At 44.4% G+C, this 25,931-nt stretch overlaps 1 protein-coding gene across 1 annotated transcript in view; it reads right to left on the bottom strand.

Moving 5' to 3' along the window:
• Nucleotides 1–25,931, bottom strand: part of OTOG (otogelin) — a 956,473-nt gene that overhangs the window by 382,875 nt on the left and 547,667 nt on the right. Inside the window, exon 32 of the mRNA XM_069221482.1 lies at nt 14,079–14,357. Within this exon, the coding sequence (XP_069077583.1) occupies nt 14,079–14,357 (279 nt within the window). The remainder of the gene's footprint in view (nt 1–14,078; nt 14,358–25,931) is intronic.

Below are 25,931 nucleotides of genomic sequence, written 5' to 3'. Positions count from 1 at the left end.
GCACTTTGCAAACAACAGCTCTGTTTTCTTTGGGAAAATGTGATTGTCCACGTTGTGTTTTGGGGAATTTCCTGTCATGGGCGCTAGGCCTACCCACACAAGTGAGGTATCATTTTTATCAGGAGACTTGGAGGAACGCTGGGTGGAAGGAAATGTGTAGCTCCTCTCAGATTCCAGAACTTTCTGTAACCAAAATGAGAGGAAAAATAGTTTTTTTGGCCAAATTGTGAGGTTTGCATTGGGTTCTGGGTAACATAACCTAGTGAGAACCCCACAAGTCACCCCATCTTGGATTCCCCTACGTGTCTAGTTTTAAAAAGTGTGCAGGTTTGGTAGGTTTCCCTAGGTGCCAGCTGAGCTAGAGGCCAAAATCCACAGCTAGGCTCTTTGCAAAAAACAGCTCTGTTTTCTTCAGGAAAATATGATGTGTCCACGTTGTGTTTTGGGGTATTTCCTGTTGCGGGTGTTAGGCCTACTCACACAATTGAGGTACCATATTTATCGCGAGACTTGGAGGAATGCTGGGTGGAAGGAAATTTGTGACTCCTCTCAGATTCCAGAACTTTCTGTCACCAAAATGAGAGGAAAAAATGTTTTGTTGGACATATTTTGAGGTTTGCAAAGGGTGACAGAACCCGGTGAGAGCCCCATAAGTCACCCCAACTTAGGTTCCCCTACATGTCTAGTTTTAAAAAATGCGCAGGTTTGGTAGATTTCCCTAGGTGCCGGCTGAGATAGAGGCCAAAACCTACAGCTAGGCACTTTGCAAAAAACACATCAGATTTCAATGTAAAAATGTGATGTGTCCATGTTGCTTTTCCTGTCACGAACATTAGGCCTACCCATGCAAGTGAGGTATCATTTATATCGGGAGACTTGGGGGGAACACAAAATAGTAAAGCAAGTGTTATTGCCCCTTGTCTTTTTCTACATTTTTCCTTCCAAATGTAAGACAATAAGTAAAAAAGACATCTATTTGAGAAATGCCCTGTAATGCACATGCTAGTTTGGGCTTCCCGGAATTCAGAGATGTGCAAATAACCACTGCTTCTCAACACCTTATCTTGTGCACATTTTGGGAATACAAAGGTTTTCTTGATTTCTATTTTTCAGTCTTTTTATTTCAGCAAATGAATTGCTGTATACCCGGTATAGAATGAAAACACATTGCAAGGTGCAGCTCATTTATTGACTCTGGGTACCTAGGGTTCTTGATGAGCCTACAAGCCCTATATATCCCTGCAACCAAAAGAGTCCAGCAGACGTAACGGTATATTGCTTTAAAAAATCTGACCGCAGGAAAAAATTACAGAGTAAAACGTGGAGAAAAATGGCTGTTTTCTTCACCTCAATTTCAATATTTTTCTTATTTGAGCTGTTATTTTCTGTAGGAAACCTTTGTAGGATCTACACAAATTACCCCTTGCTGAATTTTGTCTAATTTTCAGAAATGTTTAGCTTCCTGGGATCCAGCATTGGTTTCACAACCATTTCTGTCACTAACTGTAAGGAGGCTGAAAGCACAAAAATAGTAAAAATGGAGTATGTCCCAGTAAAATGCCAAAATTGTGTTCACAAATTGGGTTTTCTGATTCAAGTCTGCCTGTTCCTGAAAGCTGGGAAGATGGTGATTTTAGCACTGCAAACCCTTCATTGATGCCATTTTCAGGGAAAAAAACACAAGCTTTCTTCTACAGCCCTTTTTGCCATTTATTTAAAAAAAATGAAATTTGTGCTGTATTTTGGCTAATTTCTTGGTCTGCTTCAAGGGAACCCACAAAGTCTGGGTACCTCTAGAATCCCCAGGATGTTGGAAAAAGGGCTAAACATTTGGCATGGGTAGCTTATGTGGACAAAAAGTTATGAGGGCCTAAGCGCGAACTGCCCCAAACAGCTAAAAAAGGCTTTTCACCTGAGGGGGAAAAGGCCTGGCAGCGAAGGGGCTGATGAACAAAATTACCACAAAACAACAACATTGCAATACAGGTGGCTGTCCCCCAGCTCCCCACTGACCTGGGACCGGTCCTACAACCAATCTAAGGCCTTTTCAGACCTGACCTCGCTTCCACCTCTTTCCATGCCTGTTAGACTTTTCATCCTTGGCGTGGCATCCCCTAACTTTTTTCCTCTGTTTCCCAGGTTGTTGATGTGTGCTGGACTCTGTTTTCGCTGTTTTTGTTACTCTGGGCACTTTACCACTGCTATCCAATGCTAAAGTGCAGGTGCTCCTATATAAAATGTATGTGTAATTGGACTTCCATGATTGGCATATTTGATTTACTGGTAAGTCCCTAGTACAGTGCACTAGAGATGCCCAGGCCCTGTAAATCAAATGCTAATAGTGGGCCTGTAGCACTGGTTGTGCCACCCACATTAGTAGCCCTGTAAACATGGCTCAGACCTGCCACTGCAGTGTCTGTGTGTGCAGATTTTAACTGTCAATTGGACTTGGCAAGTGTACCCACTTGCCAGGCCCAAACCTTCCCTTTTCTTACATGCAAGACACCACTAAGGTAGGCCCTAGGTAGTCCCATGGGCAGGGTGCAGTGTATGCTTAAGGTAGGACATATGCTATTGTGTTTTATATGTCACGACAGTGAAATACTGCCAAATTCGGTTTTCACTGTTGCAAGGCCTATCTCTCTCATAGGTTAACATGGGGGCTACCTTCAAATATGATTAAAGCATAGATTCACTTTGGGAACAGATAGAAATATGGAGTTTGGGGTCTCTGAGCTCACAATTTAAAAATACATCTTTTAGTACAGTTGGTTTCAAGATTGTGTGTTTGAAAATGCAGATTTTAGAAAGTGGGCATTTTCATGCTTAAACCATTCTGTGACTCTGCATGTTTGTGGATTCCCTGTCTCGGTCAGTTTGACACTTGGGCTGTTTGTACCTCTCTCTAGACAGTGACACAAAGGGAGCAAGGGTGTAGCCTACATATCCTGAAGAGCCATCTGTGCTAGGAGGGAGAGGAGGAGTGGTCACTCACACCTGAAAGGGCTGTGCCTGCCCTCACATAATGCAGTCTGTGTCTGGGGCCTGGCCTGGGCAAGACTTTCATTTGAAGTAAGCCTACTTCAAAGGCCAGAATGGGTATAAGAAGAGCACCCAAAACCAAGACTTTAGATCACTTCTGGACATCAAGAAGTACCACTGCCCGGAGAAGAGCTGAAGAGCTGAGGAAAAGTGCTGCCCTGCCTGTGACTGTGCTTTGTGGAGCTATTCTGCAGTTGCTGCTTCTTCCTGTGCAAGGGGACATAGACTGGACTTTGTTGTGCATTCCTGTCTGTGAAAAAATCTCCAAGGCCTTGTCCTGAGCTTGCCTCATGTTGTTGAAGTCTCAGGGCCATCAAAGACTTCTCCTGCCAGCACCTGGACTCTCTGCTGAGACTCCTGCCCTGCCAAGTGGTGCCCTAACCAATCCCTGGGGCCTTGGAAGGTGAAGCTGGCAGAGCAAGGCTGAAAATCGACACAGAGACTGCCGTTTGGGGAAAATTTCAACACACCTTCCGAGACGCGGCTGAAAAATGACACGCCGCTGGATTTGCGCCAGATATCGATGCTCCAACTGCATCGTGGTTGAAGATTGATGCACTTAGCTGGAGAAATGACATGCCACACCCGCTGACCGAGGCTGATAACGTCGCAACCCACATTGTGTGGTTTTGCTGATACCGTGTGGCAGGATTTTCAACAAAAACCTTGCTGGGCGCAGAAAAACACCGCAATGCCTACCCGGACCCGAGTGCTTGCCCGGATCGACATATCACTCTCCTGCGGAGAGGATAAACAACGCACTCCGACCCGACCAGAGAAGGAGAAACAACGCACGGTCTCGCTTGCGGGTGAGAAATCAATGCATCGCTAACCTTTTTCGTCACACACTCGCTCATGTGTGTTATTTTGATGCTACCCAGGTACCTTTCAATGCTAACAGTGTTTTTACTGCTTACTAAAATATTTAAGACTCTTTTGCTTTTTAAATTAATAACTTGACTTGTGTATGTTGGATTTTTGTCATTTTGGTCTTGTTTTGTTTAGATAAATATTTCATATTTTTCTAAACTTGTGTTGTGTCATTTTGTAGTGTTTTCAGTGAATAACTGTGTGTGTTAGTACAAATATTTTACACCTAGAACTCTGGAGTTGAGCCTGCCTGCTCGTGCCAAGCTACCAAGGGGGTGAGCGGGGGTTAGCTGAGGGTGATTCTCCTTTACCCTGATTAGAGTGAGGGTCTTTGCTTGGACTGGAGGTAACCTGACTGCCAACCAAAGACCCCATTTCTAGCAATGCCTCAGTACGTTCTCTCTCTCTCTCTCTCTTCCTCTCTCTCTCTCTCTCTCTTTTTCTCCCTCTCTCTTTCACTCTCTCTCAGTCTCCTTTTCCCCACCTCCCACTCTCTGCCTTTGTATCTTTCTCTCACTCTTTGCCTTTGCCTCTTTCCCCTCATTCTTTACCTTTACCTTTGCTTTGACTTCTTCTGTCACTCTTTTCCTTAGCTTGGCCTCTTTCCCTCAGCCCCCAACCTCTTCCAGATCTTTTCCTCCTCCTGCCTTCTCCACCCCTTAAATGCTTTACCGTGTATTCCTCTATGTCTTCCTCCTGTGCCAAAGGCAATTCCGTCTGCCCTCATCTATTCCTGGACCACGCCCAGTGCAAGGATCCCTGGTCGGCTCATCCACCCCCTCTACTCCACAGTGACCGTTCACATGCTGTACCCTGATGCTCCCCAACCTGCTGCTGCCACACCATACCCCACAACACAGTAGAACCCTTCTCTTTCTCCCACTGCCATGTCGCTGGCAACAACCCAGAACCACCCCCCCTCACACAGACTCCCACGTCACCAGCCCACAACCTCACCTCACTTCACCCACCACCACACCAGACAATCAGGCCACCATCAAATGCATGCTCATAAAGATCAGCACACAAAAAATACACCCTCGGAATTTAGGACCTCCTTAATGACAGCACATGCACCTCCTATTCCTAATAAAAACCTGGATGAACCCCGACTCAGACCCCAACATCGCTGTGGCCATCCCAGCAGGATATAAAATTGTATGCCAGGACTGCCTCCACAAACCCAGTAGCGGTCTCACCATCATCTAAAAAGACACCCTCAATGCACTACCATCATTGACGCAGACACCCCTTTTATGTGACATATGCATCGTGGAGGGCACCCAAACCTACAGACCACCCAGTCTAAATGGCGACTTCAGTGACCTCATCTAAGACTTCATTGCCCCCTCACCTTCAATTCCAAGCACTTCCTTCTTCTCAATATCTTCAACTTACACCTCGGAAACTCCTCTTGCCACTTTTCTTCAGACCTCCTCAAGAATCTACATAACTTGGGTCTTTCCTAGCTCATCATGGATCCTACTATCTATGCGGGACACACCTTCGGCACAATCTGCACCTCCAGCAACTGCATATTTTACTACTCCACCTCTCTACTCTACTTACATGGACTGACTACTACATTCTTCCATTTCAATAACTCCACAACAAAAGCCAAAGCCACAATCAACACTAACCAACCCAGACGGAACTAAACATCATAAAACCAACAACCGTCTCTCTTGGTACACAGAAGTATGGGACTACAAAAGATTCTGCAAGCAGCTGGAGAGGAACTGGAGAACCAACCATGACAGCAAGGCTGGATCAACTTACAAGGCTGCCCTCGGGCACTACAAACTTCCCAGAGTAACGGAAGCATGCTACAGTCAGAGCCCTCCATAAAAATGCATCAGCTGACCCCAGCATACTTAGCAACTTCTGACCCATCTCCTTTCTACCATACCCGGTAATGGTGGCACCAACCACCTGGATCTCCATAATCTTCTTGACCACTCCCAATATGGATTCTGCAGTAATCACAGTGCAGAGACAGCACTTACCACAGCCAAAGATGAGATTCACACCCTTCTATACCGAGGAGACATTGCAGGCCTTATACTGCTTGGCCACTCAGCAGCATTCAACACTGGATCACACTCTAACCTCATTCATGGATTACATGACACAGGCATCCAAGGCCCTGCCCTTGTTTGGATATGCTCCTTCCTCACGAGTAGAACATAATAAGGCAGGCTCCCCCCTACACATCAGAGCACAAGGATCTGATCGACTGTGTCCATCAAAGTTGATTCCTCACCCTCAGCCTGACTGCTATGGCGGCAAAAGTCAAATACACCAAGTACGTTGTGCCAGTCAATGATTTTACTCTCTAACATAGGGCCTAATTTTGAACTTGGCGGGTGGGTTACTCCATCATAGCTGTGAAGGAAAACCCGTTCCCGAAATCAAAATCCCATTATATCCAGTGGGATTTAGATTTCAGTGGATGGGACATCCGCCACCGTTGTAACCTGTCTGCCAAGTTATAAATCAGTCCAATAGTCTCTAAAACAGAAGCCAGAATCTTCTAGCGGGGCAAGGTCTAACGTTAGGGCTGGTCAGGGTCGTTCAAAATTCAGGATCATTGTCATTGAACTCCCAATAAGGCCATTGGTTTTGGTGTCAACATCTCTGTTTGGGACAAACCAGTGTTTTGTAGCTTCCAAAGTGGCTCTGTATGATAGATAGATTTTTCACCTCACCCCAGACCAAGGTTTTACCTTAGGACTTAGTCACTTTTTTGAAAGGCAAAACTGGAAGCTGAGGCTGGACCAGGCTCCACCATGCTCGATATATTCCCTGCAATGTCGAGCTGAACCATTTTTCAGCACAACAAAATGCTCTAAGTGGGAGAAACCTGTTTTTTTCTTGCCTGCAAAGGGTGTGTGCTTCCTAGGCAAACCTCAGGACATTGTCCCGGCCCTCCAGAGGTGGAAATAATGGCTATGGCCGACTCCTCCGAAAATTGCTGGGAAAGTCCCTCCTAGTCGATCCTTCAGTCACTAGCTCCTCAGGGAAGGCATCTAGGCACTGGGCCGCTCACCAGGCAAGTTTTATGAAGGTTGAAGCCTTCCCTGATGAGTTGGACCCTCTAGGATTTAGGAGTCCTTTTGCTTTTTGTGTCCTTGAAGCAAACAAAAAAGAGGCAAAACACTTGATTTGCTGAGAGCAGTTCATGTCTCTGGGAGTCTGCTCAAAGTAGAAGTCTTTGAGTCCTAGGATTAGTGCTCTTCTTCGGGCAAGAATCAGGAGTCAAATGTCAGGAAGTTTCCTACAGCATGGCCTTCTTCAGGTCTTCCCAGATCAACGAACATTCTGAGTGGGTAGTTGCTGAGATTTAAGATTTATCCTGTGCACTAGCCAGTTACTATGGAAATCTGGCCACCTCTTCTTAACTATTTTCCCACCATTCTCCGCCTCCTTTTGCAGCACCTTCTCTTTGACTTACTATGAGAAATTGGTTGTTGGTTGAGTGGGTTGTTAACCCTGTCAGGTTGAGCCACTAAAGTCACCAAATTAACCTGTGCTTAACCCTTTGGTAACTTGGCACAAAAGCAGGCAAGCTTAACTTAGAAGCAATGTGTAAAGTATTATTCAGCACACAAATAGTAATAAAGTGAAAACACACCAGTTTAGAAATACAGAGTTAGTGTAGTAACTAATTTGACACCAAATCGACAAATTCCAATTAGTAGACCCAGAGTTATGAATTTTTAAAGTTTAAGGTAAAAACCAGCACCTAAACGACCAAGGAACCAACCGCAGACATCTAGATGTGCAAGACTGGGCCAAAGTAAAAAAAATATGGCGGACCTCAATGGAGCGTGAGTCTGTTACAAAAAATGGATTGGGCCCGTCCACAATTACCTTCGGACTCGGAAGTAGTTTAATCACAAAGTCCCTGAGTAGGAATAAGTTCACTGGGGCAAGGGTGCAGGCGGTGTCCAAGTAGGAGGAGGAGGAGGCATCATGATGGGGGAAGTTGTTGGATAAAGTTGCAGTGAAGATTTTCATTATTGGGTTTAGTCTCTTTCATTGAAGTTGAAAATCACCAGCTGGAAAAAGCTAGAGGCTGCAGCAAATGAGGGGTCCACGAAGAAGAATACAACTTTTGCGGAGGACTGCTGCACAGAATTTGCTGCTGTGGAGAAGGACATAGCGTGAGCTGCCAGGAAGTGAGTCTGTCCAGAAATGCACCATGGGTAGATAGGCAAACAGTTCAGTCCCGTTCTCCTCTCAGTTCTCAGAGCAGTTTTTAGCCAAAAATATCTATGTCCCAAGTTTAGTATTTTGACTATCCGGGCACATTTATCACTACTCACAAGGGTCCAGGAATGTTAAGGCACCCTTTGGATGGCTGGGACTCTCTTAGGCTGGGGCCAGGTGCAGGTTCAAAATAGATTAAGCCTTTTCTAGCTCTGAGGATTTGATCAGGAGGCCAGCCTTCTAGGCCTTGCAGTCTTGGGTTCGAGAAGTGGAACATTGCTCAAGCAGCAGCGCAGGCCTCTGAGGGGTCAATGCAGGCTTCGGGCAGCAAAACAGTCCTTCCAAGTGCAGCAAAGCAATCTTCTGAAGTACACAGCAAGCCACAGCAGCAGGCAGTCCTCTGAGAGTCCTTCTACAGGTCCAGAAAGTGAACTGAAGAGTGGGTCCTACTTTTATGCCTGGTACGTTCTTTGAAGTAGGAAAGGTTTTTAAAGAACTCCATTTGAAGTGCTTGGCCTTTCCTGGATTTCCTGCCCTAGCTTCAGGCTGGCTACATGAACAATGAAGTGGTGATATGTTGTTTGTGTGAAGAAAGGGCACAGCCTATTGATTCGCACGTGGGACTGTGCCCAGCTCTGCCCTCTGCCAGTGATGGCCCATCCAGGCACACTTTATTGTGTGGCTGTCTGGAAGGAATAAACAAAGTCCGACTGCAAACTACACTCAGTCTTGTGACCCAGGAACAGACTACAGGCACCAAATAGCTGGAGCAGGAAAATGCCACCTTCCAAAAAGTTGCTTTTTCAAAATTGTAACTTAAAATCTGACTTTACCACTGAAGGAGATTTTAAATTACAGTTCCTCAAACACCAAACATTTTGGGGGTTATTCTAACTTTGGAGGAGTGTTAATCCGTCCCAAAAGTGACGGTAAAGTGACGGATATACCACCAGCCGTATTACGAGTTCCATAGGATATAATGGACTCGTAATACGGCTGGTGGTAAATCCGTCACTTTTCCGTCACTTTTGGGACGGATTAACACCTCCTCCAAAGTTAGAATAACCCCCAAAGTCCTTACTGACTCACAATCAAATGTTAGCACTCATTAAGTGTATTAAAATAACCCAATGTTATCCTATTGGAGAGGCCAGCCTCACAGTAGCGAAAAGTGAATTTATGATTTTTTCCACTGCCAGGACATTTAAAACTTGAAAGGATATATCCAACATTTTATTTACAATGTACCCTGCACTAGGGGCTACTTAGAGCCTACCTTAGGAGCCACTTATACGTAATAAAAGGGGGGGGGGTTCAGGCTTGGAAAGGGAGTTATTTGCCAAGTTGATTGGCAGTTTAAAATTGCGTTCAGGATAAAATGTCAGACCAAAGGTATGTTTTAAGGGGCTACTTAGGTGGGTTGCACGATAAGTACTGCATGCCCAGTAATATCATTCAATTTACTGGCCCTGATTTATGGCATACCACTCTACTAGGGACTTATAACTAAATTAAATGCCAATTAGGAGTAAGCCAATTTTGCCATGGTTTAGAGAATGAGCACAAGCATTTTAGCACTGGTTAGCAATGGTAATGTTCACAGAGTAATAAGTACTATCGATTTTAACAAATGTAGGAATGTGCCCCGTTTAACATGGTCAACCCCCTACTTTTGTCTTGGTTTCTAGTGCAATTGTGACTGAAAGTGCACTGAGCCCCTGCTAAACAGGTCCCCAGTGCCAGATCTCTTGCCGTAAAACTGCACAGTCGTTTTTCCCAATTGACAAACCTTTAGTTACCACCATAAGTCCCTAGTCAATGGTACCCCAGGCACGTAAGGCATGGGGTACTAACGGAAGGCCCCTGAGGCATGCAGCACGAACTGTGCCACCCTCTGGGACACCCTCACTTAGTGCACACAGTGCTGCTTTTGCAGGCTGCTTTTCTTGATGCAGAACTAAAATGAAAACATGACATGGCACTCAGCCTGTGTGGTCTGCCCCCTGTACACTGCATGCAATATATGTAAGAAAACTCTCTAGCAGACCTTCCAGCCCTAAAGGCAAGGTGCATTATATTACATGTGAGGGCATAGCTGCAAGAGCAGCTATGCCCCTGCTTTGTCACTGTCGATTTCTAGACATGGTAAGTGAACAGTGAAGCCATTTTAAGTACATGTGCTGGACACTTGTCATTATGAGTTTCCCAGTTACATGATGGCTTCACTGACAATAGGGATGTTTGATATCAAACATTTTGTGTTAATAAACTTTCACTGAATCCAGTGATGAATATATTAATACATTCACTTAGAGGCCACCCTAGAGGTGCCCCCTGAAAACCTGCCAATTCCTAGCATGGGCACCAGCTACTCAGAACCAGTACATCAACCTTAGAGTTCTGGGCCCCAAAGGTGAGAGCCAATGCTCTCGAAGGCTCTGAGCAAAAGCCTGCTCTGGGCAGAGGTGTGCCCTCTCCCAGGCAGGATGGGCATCCAAGGGTGGGGAGCTTCAAAGGCCTTGCTGCCTTTGAAATGTGACCCAGGCCTCTCCAAATGTAGAGAAGGCTGACCCCCAGTTCCTGACCCCAATTTTGACAGCAGGAGTGGCAGGTCAATTTAGTAAATTAGGAGGTGTGCCCACTTCATGCCAGTCCCACCCCTAGGGTGGACAACCTGAGGTGGACAGTACTATTTGAAATCCTCCATCTTGCATGTAAGGAATTAGGCCAATAGGGTTAACACCTCTAAATTCAATATTTAGGTGGCACCTCTGAACCCTAGAATCAGATTAGTGTTGACCTAAAAAGAGCCTTACAACACAGAAGTCGCTCCAGCAGAGAATACTGAAGACACCAACTGAATTGGCCCGACCTCTTCAGCCTGTCTGCAGCCTTCAAAGAACTTGCACCCAGAAGATGACTGTCCTGCAGCTCAGTGACCGCCAAAGCCTTGGGAGGGCTGCTTTCCTTCGATAAAGAACAAGAACTCCTGTGGACAGTGGACTTTTCCAAAAGAAAGCATCTTCAAAGAAGAAGTGTGCCTGAAAAAGTGCGAAAACGCAGCTTGGAACCACCTCTGCACCTGGCGCCCCCAGCCCGAGTGCAGGTGGCCCACCAGTCCAGTGACGGTTCCCCAGTGCTTCTGAATGAGAGTCCACAGTGGTCTGACCCCTGCCAGACTCCACAGCAACACCTGCAGCCTAAATCCAAGTACTCCCCTTGACCAGGACCTGCTCAGTAAGCTGTTTCTGATGCCAAAAGACACCCTTGCACTCGGAGCTCCTGGGCCTTGGGAAGCTGGGCTGTCGGTCCGTGTCTCTATGCCCCCGGCATTGCTACTTACCTGGTCAGCTGTGAGTTGCACTCACCCGGCCTCCTGGCCAGAGCCTGCAGCCAGTTTCTGAAAGTGATCTCCTCCAGTGAATAACATTGGGCACCCAACAATGTGTTGGCACTCTGCACCGCCCGCCCCTGTGCTACTAAGGGTGTAAGCCAATGAGGGAAGGCAGCAGTCCCAGCCTCGTCACAGAGTGGGATGGGGTCAGTGAGACTGCTGACCCCAACCCACTCTCTGACAAAGTGTCACTGATTGACACTCGCCCTGGGCACTTCAGGGCTTAAACCTGAAGCGCCCAGGGAGAGTGTCAATTGGTGACGCTTTCCTCATCACCCAGGGGAGGGCCTCGAGGCACCTTTGCTGAGCCGAGGAGGTCACGCCCATAGTAGCTGTGACCTCCTAAGCCCAGCAAAGTTCAGCTCAGGCAGCCAGGAGTGTGCACAAATCGCGCATGTCTGCTCCTGGCTGCCTGAGCTGAACATGGGGAGTGTCTGTCAGGCTGACCTTTGTTCTGCCTGACAGACACTCTTCATGAGGGGCAAAAGGTGGGGGGCATGGCCCCTCCGCCCTAAAGGACGGGCCACCACTGAATAATATGCTAATCATTACAGAAGATGAAAATGTAAGTTTCGATCATTATGATACCTCCACTTTTCCCAATTAAAAAAATCATACTTTAGATCAGTGCTTAATTTGAGACAGTGGTTTCTGGTGCTCGGCACTGGCACTTAATTGTCAACACCGGTGCTTGTGACAGTCTGCCACATGGTGGCACTGTTTGTCTCATATATAAACGAGCACAACAACAGTTGGTTATTAATACAATATACTTCAAATGGCGAGTACCTGCCTTCCAAGCCATTCCTACATCTTTGAGGGCATGGAATATTCTGAATTGTCACACTTGTAGGGTTGTATGGATAGTATCTGTGTTGGTTCTGTCAAAGGCAGCACTCTTAGGAGCAATGGGCTGGTGCAAACTGCAGTGGCCTCCTGACTGGGGGCCCAGCACTTATTTTTTTCACAAATTAAGCTCTTCTTTAGATCTAAAATATCCAGTCTGCTCAAGACTGGCACAAACATCTTTGCACAGCCTATAAAGCCTAGGTGATTCGTACCCTATTTGACAAACAACTCTCATCATCATTGTTTCTGAGTGTTAAAAATTCTCTCTTTTACTTAACTGTAACTTACAGCTAAAATAAACAGGTAGTAGACTCTGCGTGACCTAAAACATTATAAACATTTCTTCTTTGTTTCACGTACATCTAACCCATTTGTAGAAAGCACATCAAATAATATTAAAGGTACGCTACTAACATGAATGACAACTTATCCAGGTATGATCTCAAGCAATGCAGTTCATTTAGAATTAGTTGCACACCACATTTTTCTGATAGAAACATAGGGCCTGATTTAGAGTTTGGTGGACAGGTTATTCCGTCCCAAATGTGACGGATAGCCCGTCTGCCGGACTACAATCCTAATATATCCTACGGTAATCGTAATACGGCTGATGGGATATCGAGCATGTTTGTGATGTAGTTACCCATCCGCCAAACTTTAAATCAGGCCCATAATACAAGGCATTAAATTAATTTACTTTGGGATTGTGGTCACTCTTATGGTGGATGTATAAAACTGTTGACTCCGCTCTGCTCCCACTTTGACTTTCTTTTGTCCTGTCTTGGGTTTTACCTGTAGACCAGTGTTACAAGGTGCATGTCCTGTACATTACTCATCAATCACCGTGCTGTTAATCTCAGGTGATCATCATCTGCTCCACTCTGATAAACAAAACGCAAACAACTATGGGCATGATTTAGAGTTTGGCAGACAGGTTACTCTGTCCCAAACGTGGCAGATATCCTGTCAGCCGTGCAATATATAGAGTGGATTTTGATATACAGTGGAAGGGATATTCGTCACGTTTGTGAGAAAGTAACCCTTCCGCTGAACTCTAAAGCAGGCCCGATGTTGCTCCAGTGCTACTCAAATTCTATTTATGTCAATGACCTACTCTTATTCAACAACGTTTCTACTGAAGAAAGGAGGATGATTTTCTGAAATCCATGTGTGGTCTTGGGAGCATCGGATCTCTATCATGAGTAGCCTAATAGAGATCCTCGGGGAACTCTTAGATATAAGTTGCCTCTCACCCTACCAGTAAACAAGTCTTATCAGGATTAGCTGACAGACAGGCGTAGTTAACTGACCTCCAACCCTTTGCTTGCCACGTCCTGACTATTACATGCTGTCCCTCCATATCTCATATTCAACCGAATCTTTTACCTCAGTACCAGCTCCAGCATTCCAGTGTTGACATCACACGCAAGTTAGCTCTAGTATGCTCTGGAACATTGTGCACAGCACAACCTTGCATCGGCTATACAGACCAATAAAGAAAGGTCAATAAACAAACCAATGCTGCAGTGAATTCTGCTGAGACTAAAAGAAACTGTAAAGCAAGCTACAGAAACAGCATTATTTTTGCTAGGATAGTCCTTCTGCGAGTAATAGAACTGTTTTCCTTCTTGGTGGTATATTTAGATCACAGGCATTTTTGCTACATGATGAAAAGACGTGTGACTAATAACATTTCAAAAGAGAAACGTACCTACAAATTTGAACAGAGTAGAGAGTCTGAAAGCATCAGAATGACGGTATTTTGCGAGGTATACAGAGGAGGCTGAAATGCGCACAAAATATCCCAGCTTGTAAAAGGACTCAAAAGATTTATATCTGGCAATCCAAGTGTTTTTGTGGATAATAAAGGTGGATCGGTTTTGAAAGTCTTCACTCTTTTGCCATTTAGAAATTGCAAGTTGACTGTCCAATCCGACATGCAGAAAGAAATTCGGTCGATCCGCCACTTCAAATGATACCAGTGTTAGGTCTGAAAAAAATCAGGTAAACAAACTGGATGAAATCATCAATTAAAATGCAAGAAAATAAAATAACACCATACTTTCATGTTACTTGCGCTTCAACACGAGAAAAAATCTTCAACAAAGGCATGTAATAAAATATGTGATTCAATTTATACTCAAAGAATACAAAATATTTGACATATTCCAGTTACAGAAGGAGGGCTATTCTTACTGGCGTTTGATTATTTAATTTAATGCCAAATTAGGCATTTTATATTAGCACCGTTGCTTGTCATGTAGATTTTCATTCAAAATTAAGAGATCGTTATCTCACAATTAACAAACAGGTGAGTACTGTAGAGATCACAGATGATTATCCTCTTTCACAAACATTATTTGTAACTTCCTTTGGTGAAATCTATATAAACAAGGGTCAGTGTCTAATACCCTATTGTGTGATATTGCCTTTTCCACAAACTATTCTCATAATCAAGGTTAAGAAGTATAACCTTTTGTCAAAAACCAACCTCCGCTAGTTTTTCGAAAACCATGGACAATGATTTGTATTGTGTGGTAAGTCAGAACATGTGGAATTTCAAGATATATCTAGCACTCTGCAGCTGACTTCAATGGCTGTGTGTGTGTGTGTGTGTGTGTGTGTCCCCTATAGGTATTCCTGGCAGGTATTATGCAGGGCAGCTTATATAACTTTACTTTCTACCGTTCCCACTTGTTCTCATTGTTCTGCTTCTGAAATTTTATGTATTAGACTTTCTCAGCATTTCACTACGGAAGTTGAAGGACTGTGTTAAAAATTGGGTCTCTGGTCGGCAGAGGTTTGCACCAAGTTCAAGTAGGGACCACGATCCTAGTCAGGGTAGGTCAGCTACACACCCTAAATTAATCTGTGCTCACCCTTTGGTAGCCTGGCACAGAGCAGACAGATTTAACTTAAGAGACAATGTGTAAAGTATTTGTGAAACTCACACACACACACACAGTAACACAATGAAAACACAACAAAAGTACTCCACACCAGTTCCGAAAAATAGCTAATATTTATCTGAGTAGAACATGACCAAAATGACAAAACTACAATAAATAGAAGTTGAGATATGAATTTTGAAAAATTAAATGTGAAATATTGCTTAGAAGCCACTAGCGCTCAAAAGGTTACTCAAATGTACAAGGGACCGGTGCAAATCCAAAGTTCGGTCCGACCGCAATGGAGGGTAGGCTGGCTACAGGACCCAGACTGGTCCAGCTAACAAAGTACCATGGAAGGAGTTTTGGTCGACGTTGAGAATCCACTGCATTGAACCGTGCAAAGGGGGGGCCAGCGCTGAGTCGTGCCGGGAGTCGTCGTCAAGCTATGTTGATTGGGAATCCGATGATGCAGCTGCTCATCAGGAATTACAGCTCAAAAACATATTAGGGAATTCCCAATGCTAGCCTATGAGAGGAGTAAGCCTCACAGTAAAGAAAAAATAACTTCAGGAGTTTTTCATTACCAGGACATGTAAAACGTAAAAGTACATGTTCTGCCTTTTGCGTACATAGCACCCTGCCTTATGGCTACTTAGGGCATCCCTTAGGGTGATCTACATGTAATAAAAGAGGAGTTTAAGGCTTGGCAAGAGGTTGTAAATGCCAAGTTGATTTGGCAGTGAAACTGCACACACAGGCTCTGCAGTGGCTGTCCTGAGACATGTTTACAGGGCTACTTAAGTGGATGGCACAAACAGTGCTGCAGGCCCACAAGTATCATTTAATATACAGGCTCTGGGTATATTGTGTACCACATTACAAGGGACTTACAAGTAAATTAAATATGCCAGTTGTTGATTCACCATTGTTACCATGTTTAGAAGAGAAGCACATGCACTTTAGCACTGGTTAGCAGTGGCAAAGTGCATGTGCATGGCAAACAAAAAGATACAGCGAAAAACAGGAGGTGAAAAGCAAAAGGTCTGGGGTAAGACCACCTTAAGAATACCAAGTCTAACAGGCTGGTAAAGAACAAATTCTCTGATAATGTCTACTGTCAGTGATGCTCAGCTAAAGTAGAAGCGCTCCAGGCCACATGATAGAACTGTCTAGTTAGTACCAGAGAGTGCTGTATGCTACACATAGTGATTGTGCTCTTTATTTTTTAAATTGGTGAATGGTTAAAACAATGAGGATAGAGGAATGATGCCGTTAGAGGGCAGTTGATGTGGACTTTTGTGGAAATTTGTGAAAGCTATCTAAGTTAGCAAAGGTCCAATAGTGATCAGTTTCTTTGATTACTTGTAGGAAAGTTGTGGGTGAGTTAAAGATACACTGTCCTGGCTTTTAGAAGAGAAGCAGGGGAGATTTTTCGGATAGTTGTTGGATGGCGTGGAGGCAGCAGGTGCATAACGCCCAGTTGGGTAAAAGGTCTTCAGCCACCCGACACCACACCCCCGATCCTTGTCATGTGCCATAGTCCAGGCTGCTGCAGCTTCCTGGACAGTCACAGTTCTTTAGCTGATTTGTTGTGGGCTGCACTGCAGATGGGCCTCAATGACAGGCTTACAAATAAAGTATAAAACTGTGATCCAGAATGCAATGGGAGCAAAGTTAGAGAGGTGGCTAAAAGTGAACAAAATATTCTGCAAATATTTTGTGCATATATAATACAATTCACACACTTTAAACGAAAAATAAATGCAAGTGTTTGGTGGGAAATGTATTCCTTTATGTTACGACAGCTCAATTTGTTAATGTAATTACTGCAGACATCTCTATGTGTAACTACCACAAAACTGAATCCTGGTTGGATTGTACTGGCTGAAAAGTACAGCAGATAGACGACAGTGAGAAAAACCTGCATTGCAGACTGGAACCCTTGTAAGATACCTACTATGAAAACTGCCCAAACCTCAACCAAGCCCCATGGGTAGCATTATGTGCTAACCTGCCTGACGGCCAAAATTCTTCACTCCTTCCTTCACCCTCCTTACCATTTCCCTCCAACTGTGTCTCACCGTACACTTTTAACTCAGCCCTCTGCACATGTTTAGCTCCTGCAAGGAGCAGGTGCTAAACGTGTGTTAAACACCATAGAATAGGGGGTACCCTGCAGAATACCATCTATTATTTCCTGTTCTGCAAAGTAATCCCCCATTCCTTGTGCTTTAACTCATAATTGCACAGTACTGGTGGGTTGTTCCTGTGCAGTACTGGTAATTGGTGGTGTGGAGTTTGCACCCTGCCAGTTCTGTGCTACTCTTAATCGGGGCTAAGGTGAGCTAATTAAAGTTTCTGGGAAAGATAAACAGGAATGTAAGGCCAAGTTACTACTTCCCACAACATCTACAAAACCTTCTTTTTATTCCATGCCACTTAGAAGCTTGTGTTATTAATGCCACCATCAATTCTTGATTGAACTATTCTAATACTTTCTAGGCTGGTCTCCTCTAGTCAGCTATTTAAAAGCTCCAAGGTGTTTAGAGTATTGGAGCATGACTTGGCATGAATTTCAGAACATATCAAAGTCCTCAAAGGCTCGCCTTAAGCTGTACTGATTTCAAGTTTCTTGCGAGATTCATTATAAGGCACTTCACTTTGACCACATAGCCTATTATGAAACAGGATCCTTGGTGCTTTAACATATGCCTTGTGCAGACTTTCTCTGGGTTGGTGTCTATGAAGAGGAAATACACTAGCCCTTGTGTAAGCATTGCATCATTATGTCTTGCTTCTTAAAACTAGTGTCTTAATTTATTTAATTGTTTCAGCTGCAAGCTTTACAATATATAAAAAGCGATGCACACAACAATAGAACTTAGGGCCAGATGTAGCAACCTGTTTGCGAGTTGCAAACGGCGAAAATCGCCATTTGCGAGTCGCAAACGTGTGTTTGCTATGCAGAAATGCATTTTGCGAGTCAGAATCGACTCGCAAAATGGATTTCCGACTCGCTAATAGGAAGGGGTGTTCCCTTCCTATTTGCGAGTCGCAGTGGTCACGGTCGCAAATGGAGTCACAGTTACCATCCACTTGAAGTGGATGGTAACCCACTTGCAAACTGGAAGGGGTCCCCATGGGACCCCTTCCCCTTTGTGAGTGGACCCAAAAATATTTTTTCAGAGCAGGCAGTGGTCCAAGGGACCACTACCTGCCCTGAAAAAATCAGAAACTAAAGGTTTCGTTTTTTTTTTCTAAGTGCAGCTCGTTTTCCTTTAAGGAAAACGGGCTACACTTGGAAAAAAAAAACTGCTTTATTTAAAAGCAGTCACGGACATGGAGGTCTGCTGTTCCCAGCAGGCCTCCATCCCCGTGAGTGCCCAGAGTCGCCATAGCGACTCGCAGAAGGTGTCTGAGACACCTTTCTGCATATGGTTTTGCGACTCGGAAATTGCGAGTCACTCGGGGTCTCAGGAAAAAAAAGTGCAAGTGCTAATACTGGGTAGTGTTAGCAGCAGTGATTTTGGTGCCTCGTGGTTTTAAAAGAGGTGATGAATGAGCCTCATTTATGCAGGGAAAGGCCTTGTATCTTACAGACAGCAACTAGGGCATTGTGGAGCTTGTGGATCGGTCAGCCCTATTTTAGTTGGCAGCTCCCTCAGCTGGGGCCAAGCAGCCCATATATGTGAGGCTATCGAGTTGTGTTGTACAAAGTGCTAGTGCATTTTTAGTGCAATTTGCTCCACTAGACTTGAAAAGAGGGCGGAGTCACCTGCACCTCGCCACATCAAATTTCTTACAAAACAGGATGAAGTGGACCACATTGTCTACCTCCCCAGGAGTGCAGTCACAGCACTCAAGTCCTGCCGCCAACCTACGAGTGCGGACCAAGTAACCTCTTAGGGGCAACACACCCAACCTATATTTAGTGTATACAGACCTCTTCAATTCAGGATACAGCAGATACAGGTAATCTAGGGGGGCTGGCATATCGACATAAGTAAAGTAATAGCTTGTAATCAAATCAGGTCTAAATTCCTGGGAAATCACCATCTTGTTAAATTCCCAATATCGTCCTTATAACTGACATACAGTGCCCTGATTAACTCTACCCGGATCCACCCAGAAAGCATCTAGTCGGAGGTCACCTATGGTGTCTTTGACATAGGTTTCCCAGGAGCGCCCCTGGTCCACCACCTGCAGTGACCTCTTCAAGGGTTTCCAAATACACTACCACTCTGGGATTGTGAACTAACCTCTCAAAATATAATATTAGCCTTAGAGCTGCTAACTCTGATATCGGCACCAGAATTAGCTCTGCAAAGAGGGCCTTCAGGGGAGTACCCAGCCCTAGCCCCAGTAAAGTTCCCAAAAAGTTGTTTTCAGCTATCTGCAGTGCACTAGTATTAGCTTATCCCCATAGCTCTGCTCTGTAGAGCGCTGCAGCCACCGCTTTACGGGTACATATTTCCAGAATTATACTAATATTTCTTGCTCCAGCCTTATACTTAAACTTCAATATTGCCCCCACCGCTTGCTTAAGGACTATGGCTGCCTTCCAAACTTGGCAGTCCCAGGTTAAATTCTCTGAAAACCGCACACCGAATAGTCGAAGTGCTTAGTAACTTCAAGTGGTATGTGGTTAATGGCTAGTTTCCGCTAAAGACTGGAGGAGGGCCGCAGAGTCATCCCCATGGTTTTCATGCAATTGATAGTTAATGATTTTTCCTCACAGTTTTTAACAAAGTGGGTGAGTAAAACTAGTGCAGTTTGGAAACACAATGCTTATGAAACCCAAGTCCGCTGTCAAACTAAGCCTGGGTCTCTCAAAAGTAGCATAACTTAGATATTCTGTATAATAGGTAGCAAGTGGAAAAGCATTGCACAATGAAAACTTTAGGGAATGCACTACTTGTACCAGTGTTACAATGACAGACATGTAACCATGTGGTCTGCCTGGTCTCTCGCTTCTGCCCCATTCAAAGTTTTTTTTTTTTTTTTATTGGCATTTTTGGAATTGCAAGCCCAACAGTATTACACAGTCAACTGATTAATACTGACCGAGTAGCATATCAAGTCATGTACCGGTCGAGACGAGTTATCCTCTGTTCTTCCCTAGCATCCCAATGACTCACCACCAATGGTGAGCCTAATCCTTCCAAAAAGTGTTGGTATGTATTCAAGAAGTCCTTCAGTCTTTGCCTCAGATGCTGTCCATATTTTATTCCATTTCTTGAGGCAGGCCCTGACATCATATATCATCTTTTCTGCCAACATGCCCCAGTCCATGTCATTGCTCCATTCTTCAGGTGGAGGGACCCCTTTTAACCTCCCATTTACAGGTAATAGTTTCAGTTTTGCCACTACAAGGTCAAGTGTGATCCAAATATTTTGGTATGTCCTGGTCAACTTCTCGCTCACAGTTTTGAGCAGGGTCCATTTTGGAGAGACCTCTATGCACATCCCCAGCATTCGTGTCATGCATCCCACTATTGATCGCTGGTATGCTTGTACATCCGGAGGCTCCAGTTGATGTGTGTTGGAAATTGGGTTACTGGTTGAGGGGGGGGGTGAAACCCTACTCCAGCAACAACCACAATTGCTGTCAGGGTGAAGTCAAAAACAAATACCAAATTAACCTGTGCTTTACTAGTTGATTGGCACAAAGCAGTCAGGCTTAACTAAGAGTCAATGTGTAAAGTATACAGCATTAACAACAGTAATGAAATGAAAAATCCCAAACCAATTTTGAAAAATTGGTAAGATAAAATATTTGATATCAAAACAACAAAATCCAAATAGTAGTTCCAGACAAATGCAGTTTTACAATTTAGATGAAAACAGTGCCTTGAAGCACCGAGTCAACTGTGGTTATCTGGTCGTGACAAAGTCACATGTTCAGGCTGCCCATGATGGAATGCTGGCCAGATACATGGACCAAGTTAGGCCTGCTAAACAAAGTACCTTAAATCCTAGTTATGAAACTTTGTGAAATCAAACTTTGATGATGCGCCGTGCAGTGGAGGTTCTCCATTTAGGGGATAGGACTCATAGCAGACAGAGTCCACATGCTGGGTTCAAGGTGGCTGTAGCCTTTTCTGTTCCTGAGACTCTGATCATTTGGCCAGCCAACTAACCCTTGGAGTTACTCTGGTGATCCTGGGTTCAAGATACAGGTCCAGACCTTCTCACTCAGGCAGCAGGCCATCAGGGCAAGAGGGCAACAGAGCGGCAGTCCTTCTTGCAGAGCAGCACGGCAGTCCTTCTGAGTCTTCCACAGGTCCAGAGCTGTACTGAAACGTTAGGTCTAATGGTCCATTATTTATAGCTGGTGCCCACTTTGAAGTAGGAGAAGGTTCTGGAAATGTCCACCCCCAGAGGAATTTGGAATTTCCTGCCTCCGTCCCCTGCCCCCAACTTGTCTAGGGTCACAAAAGACTCATGTCAAAACCTTTGTGGGTGTGAAATGTGGTAGGTGGCACCTCCTCCCCCTCATCAAGTCAGATATGGCCCATCATGCCAATATATATGGTGCTTTTTCTCACTGACTGGGAGCAGTACAAAAAGTCCAACTGCTAGCTACACCTAGTCATGTGACTTAGTATGTAGCCTGCAAGCACCAAATGGTATGGACAACAAAATGCCAATTTTCTAAAAGTGGCATTCTCAGTACTGTGACTAAAAATCTAACTTTAGAATTACAATTCTTTAGACACCAAACGTGACATTCCCACTTGTTCCCAATTGAAAGTTAGCACTTAGTAAATGTAATGAAGTAACCCAATGTTATCCTATGGGTGAGGTAGGCCTTGCATTAGTGAATAACAAATGTAAGAGTTTTTCACTACCAGGACATGTAAAAGTTAAAAGTACATGTCCAGCGTTTTACCCACACTGCACCCTGCCCTATGGGCTGTTTAGGACTTAGCCTAATGGTGACTTTTATGTATTAAAAGGAACGTTGAGGACTGGCAAAGGTTTATTTTGCCAGGTCGAAATGTCAGTTTAAACCACACACACATGCTGCAATGAAACACCTGAAACATGTTTAAAGAGCTAATTAAGTTGCCAGGGTACATGTAGTACTACTTTACTAGGGACATATAAGTAAATTAAATGTGCCAATTTGGTGTAAGTCAATTTTACCGTGTTTAAAGGTGGAGCACATGTACTTTAGCACTGGGTAGCAGTGGTAAAGTGAACAGAGTCCTAAGACCAACAAAAATTAGATCAGCAAAAATGGAGTATGGCAATAAGTTTTAGGGAAGACCAGCCTAAGGCTGACAGGACTAACAATACTGTAGAAGGATCCCACTTAGTTGTAATCTTGCAGGCACTTTTTTAGTGGATGTGCTCTCTATTTTTAGTAGGGTAGACCTTGAGTAATATGCCATAAGCAGTATGCGTATTTGCACTAGGAGTAACCCTGATCATATTACTATGACCCAAGAGCCCCACAATGTGTTGTTTTACTCTCCTTCCTCAGTTGTTCCCCGGTTGACCTCCCAGGCCTCCTTTTAGCATGAGGAGACAACACAGAGAGTTATTTACAATATTCCTGCATAGGAAGGAAATAGCCCCTTTGGTTAGCGGCTCTGCTAGTATTCCCTCCTCTAGTGGCATGGAGTCTGGAATCTCCTTTGCTATAGGAGTGTGTAATAGTAGTGCATGTTTGACCTGAAGGAAGTGGTAGGTCTTAATTTTGGCCAATTGTTAGTCCCCCTTCAGTTTCTCAAGGGGGATAATTTCCCACCTCTCATAGCTCACCAAGTTTCAAGATTCCAATTATGTCCCACTGGGCAACACCCTTAGGGTTTCCCATGACTGCTAGCTGGTAAGATTCCCATAGAAGTGTTTCTTTGGTGAACTTTCCTTTACAGCCCAAATATGACATGGCCTCCTGCCAAAGAGATACCATTGTCCTGGTATGGGAGGGGCAGGTCACTCAAGGGCACTATCCCATAAATTGATGTGGGGTAGCCTCTTCTCGTTTGAAACAATTGAGAAGTTACGTGTTAGAAAGTTATTTGAGTCCTAGTTATGTAAATTTGCAGTTATGTATACTCCCTCACTATAGGCATCTTGCAGTCAGGGGGAAGCACTGGCATGTCTCCCATCAGAGGATATATTATGGATTTACCCCAGTTTATACTGTATATAGCATATTTTCACAGGTTGCACAGAATCTGCAGAAACCTGTTAGTGGTTAGCTCGGGGTCTGTCACATAGAGGAGTATGTAATCAACATATAATGATATTTGGTCCTCCCATCCTCCTTCATAGTATATCCCCCTAACCAGTGGATCCTGTCTAATCCCCGCCACAAGGGGTTCCAGGGCAAGTATCATTGGTGACAGCCGGCAATCTTGTCTAGTTCTTCTTTGCAGCTCAAAAGCATCAGAGTATGTGTCATTAACTTTGACCCTGGGCTGCTGGTGACTATATAAAAGTCTTATCCATTGTATAAAGTGGGGACCAAAGCCCAATCTGTCTAGCACAGTAAACATATAATTCCATTACAGCATTCACCATTGTGGTGACCAATGACATCACAACTGTTTGTCCCGTACTCTATTCATGACTCCAAATAGTCGTCGTAGATTGAACCTCGTACTCCTGTTAGGCATAAAGGCTGCCTGATCAGGGTGTATTAGGAATGTGATCACCTTCTTCAGTCTAGTCACCAGTACCTTGGCCAATATTTTGATTTCTGTGTTTAGCAATGAGACTATATGAGGTAAATTCATCGGGGGTTTGCCAACCATTGGTATAACCACTATGGTGGCCAATTTTTGGTCAGCTGGAAGCTGGCCTCCTTCTTTCATCTAATGTATATGAGCATAGTAGGTGTGATGATAGCATTGTAGACAGATGTTTGCACCATTCCATGGGGAGTCTGTTAGGCCCCATAGCTCTCCTGGGCTGTAAATCTCTAATTGCGGCAGATATTTCACCTGGCTTCATTTCTGCCTCCATCTCTTGTCTGTCTTTTGTGGATAGTCAGGTGGTTGTATGCCCTGTAGCTGGGCAGCAGACTCTGCCATGGACTTGGTGGTCAAGGGCATGAAAATCTAAGCGTAATGCCTTGCAAATTTGTTTACTATTTTCGAGTTCCCTCTGATAGGTATCCACTATTATCTTTGATCATGAGGACCCACGTGTTAAGTCAACCTCTGTGATCGAGCTAGGCCAGCAGTTCCCCCAATTTATGGCCTATGTCACATAAGCAGTGCTGCGAGGCTAAGAAGTCTTCCTTAACACTATCTTTCACTATGTTTCTGTGTTGACATTCTTTGAGGGCCAGCCGGTGTTTAAATTGGGCATCTCCTAGCTGGATAAAGAGACTTTCCAGCTCCTGAATTTCCCTTTTTAGCTCTTCTAGTTGTCTTGAATGTTTTTCCCCCCCCCCAATATCAGGGACAGTGTCTGATCTTTTACCACTGTTTTATAGGCTCCCCAGAGTGTGAGCACCAAGTCAGCTATTTCCTCATGAGGTAATAGTAAGTATTTTGATGCAAGCATGTCAAGATCTCATCGTTTTTGCGGTACTAGGGATCAAGTACCCATTGTCTGTCCTCCCTGTCTGCCTTCCCTTTCAATTCTATCCAAGTTGGATTATGTTAGGATATGACCCTTACCAAGCGTCGGGCTTCCACAAAATTATTTAAAGAGGTGCGCTGTTTAATGAATGTAGGAGGCTGGCCTGGTTTGTAGTGGGTACCAAAAGTACTTACACCTTATACCAGGTCCACTTATCCCTTATTAGTGAAATGTAGTCAGTGTCTAGAAGCTAGGTAGTCTAGGGGTAGCTTTAGCTGAGCAGCCAAGGCTTATCTAGGAGACATGCAAAGCTCTTGCAATACCAATGTAGTCACACAGTACTAACACACATGAAAGAAAATATTCAGAGTTACAAAAATAAAGGCACTTTATTTTTAGTGACACAATGCCAAAAATACCTTCAAGACTATACTCCCTTAAGAGGTAAGTAATATACACAGTATATACACTAGAATGCAGAAGTAGCTGTAAAAACAGTTAGAAAACAGTGCAAATAGTGAAAATCACAATAGGTTGCAATCGGCCTAGGGAGAACACAAACCATATACTAAAATAGTGGAATGAGAAAGTTGGTTTCCCACTTAGGCAAGTGTAGTGTGTAGAGGGTCACTGGGAGTGTAAGAAAACACCACTGGTAAGTTAAAGAACCCACCCCAGAGCCCAGGAAAATATGAGTAAATCACAGTAAGTTTCCTAGAACACAAAAGAAGTCATGATAGAAGATTATGTAAGAACCAGAAGGAACTGCAAGACACCAACAATGGATTCCTGGACCTGAAGTCCAAGAAACACTGAAGAGTCCAGGGAGAACAGGAGCCCCTGCTAACCCAGATGAGGGTGCAAAAGAAGACCCACGGGTGAGAAGGCAAAATAAGTTATGTACCCATGAAAACAGATGTGGGTTCCTGGTTGGTGCAGAAGATGTCCCACGCCGGATGGACGATTGCAGTCTGGTTTGCGTCGCTGGATTCCACCAACAAGCCTTGGCACATGCAAAGCTTGCGGTTCGTGGAAAATGATGCTGCCCCTTACCAGGAGGGACCTGGTGTTCTCTACCCGGGAGGCGGAGACAGAGGGGGCTCTCAGTAACTCAGAGAGCCCTCAGAAGA

This window comes from Pleurodeles waltl, chromosome 3_1 (assembly GCF_031143425.1).
Source record: "Pleurodeles waltl isolate 20211129_DDA chromosome 3_1, aPleWal1.hap1.20221129, whole genome shotgun sequence".
Taxonomy (NCBI): Eukaryota; Metazoa; Chordata; class Amphibia; order Caudata; family Salamandridae; genus Pleurodeles; species Pleurodeles waltl.
The sequence above is the reverse complement of the archived record's forward strand: the minus strand, read 5'-3'. Positions and strand labels throughout refer to the sequence as shown.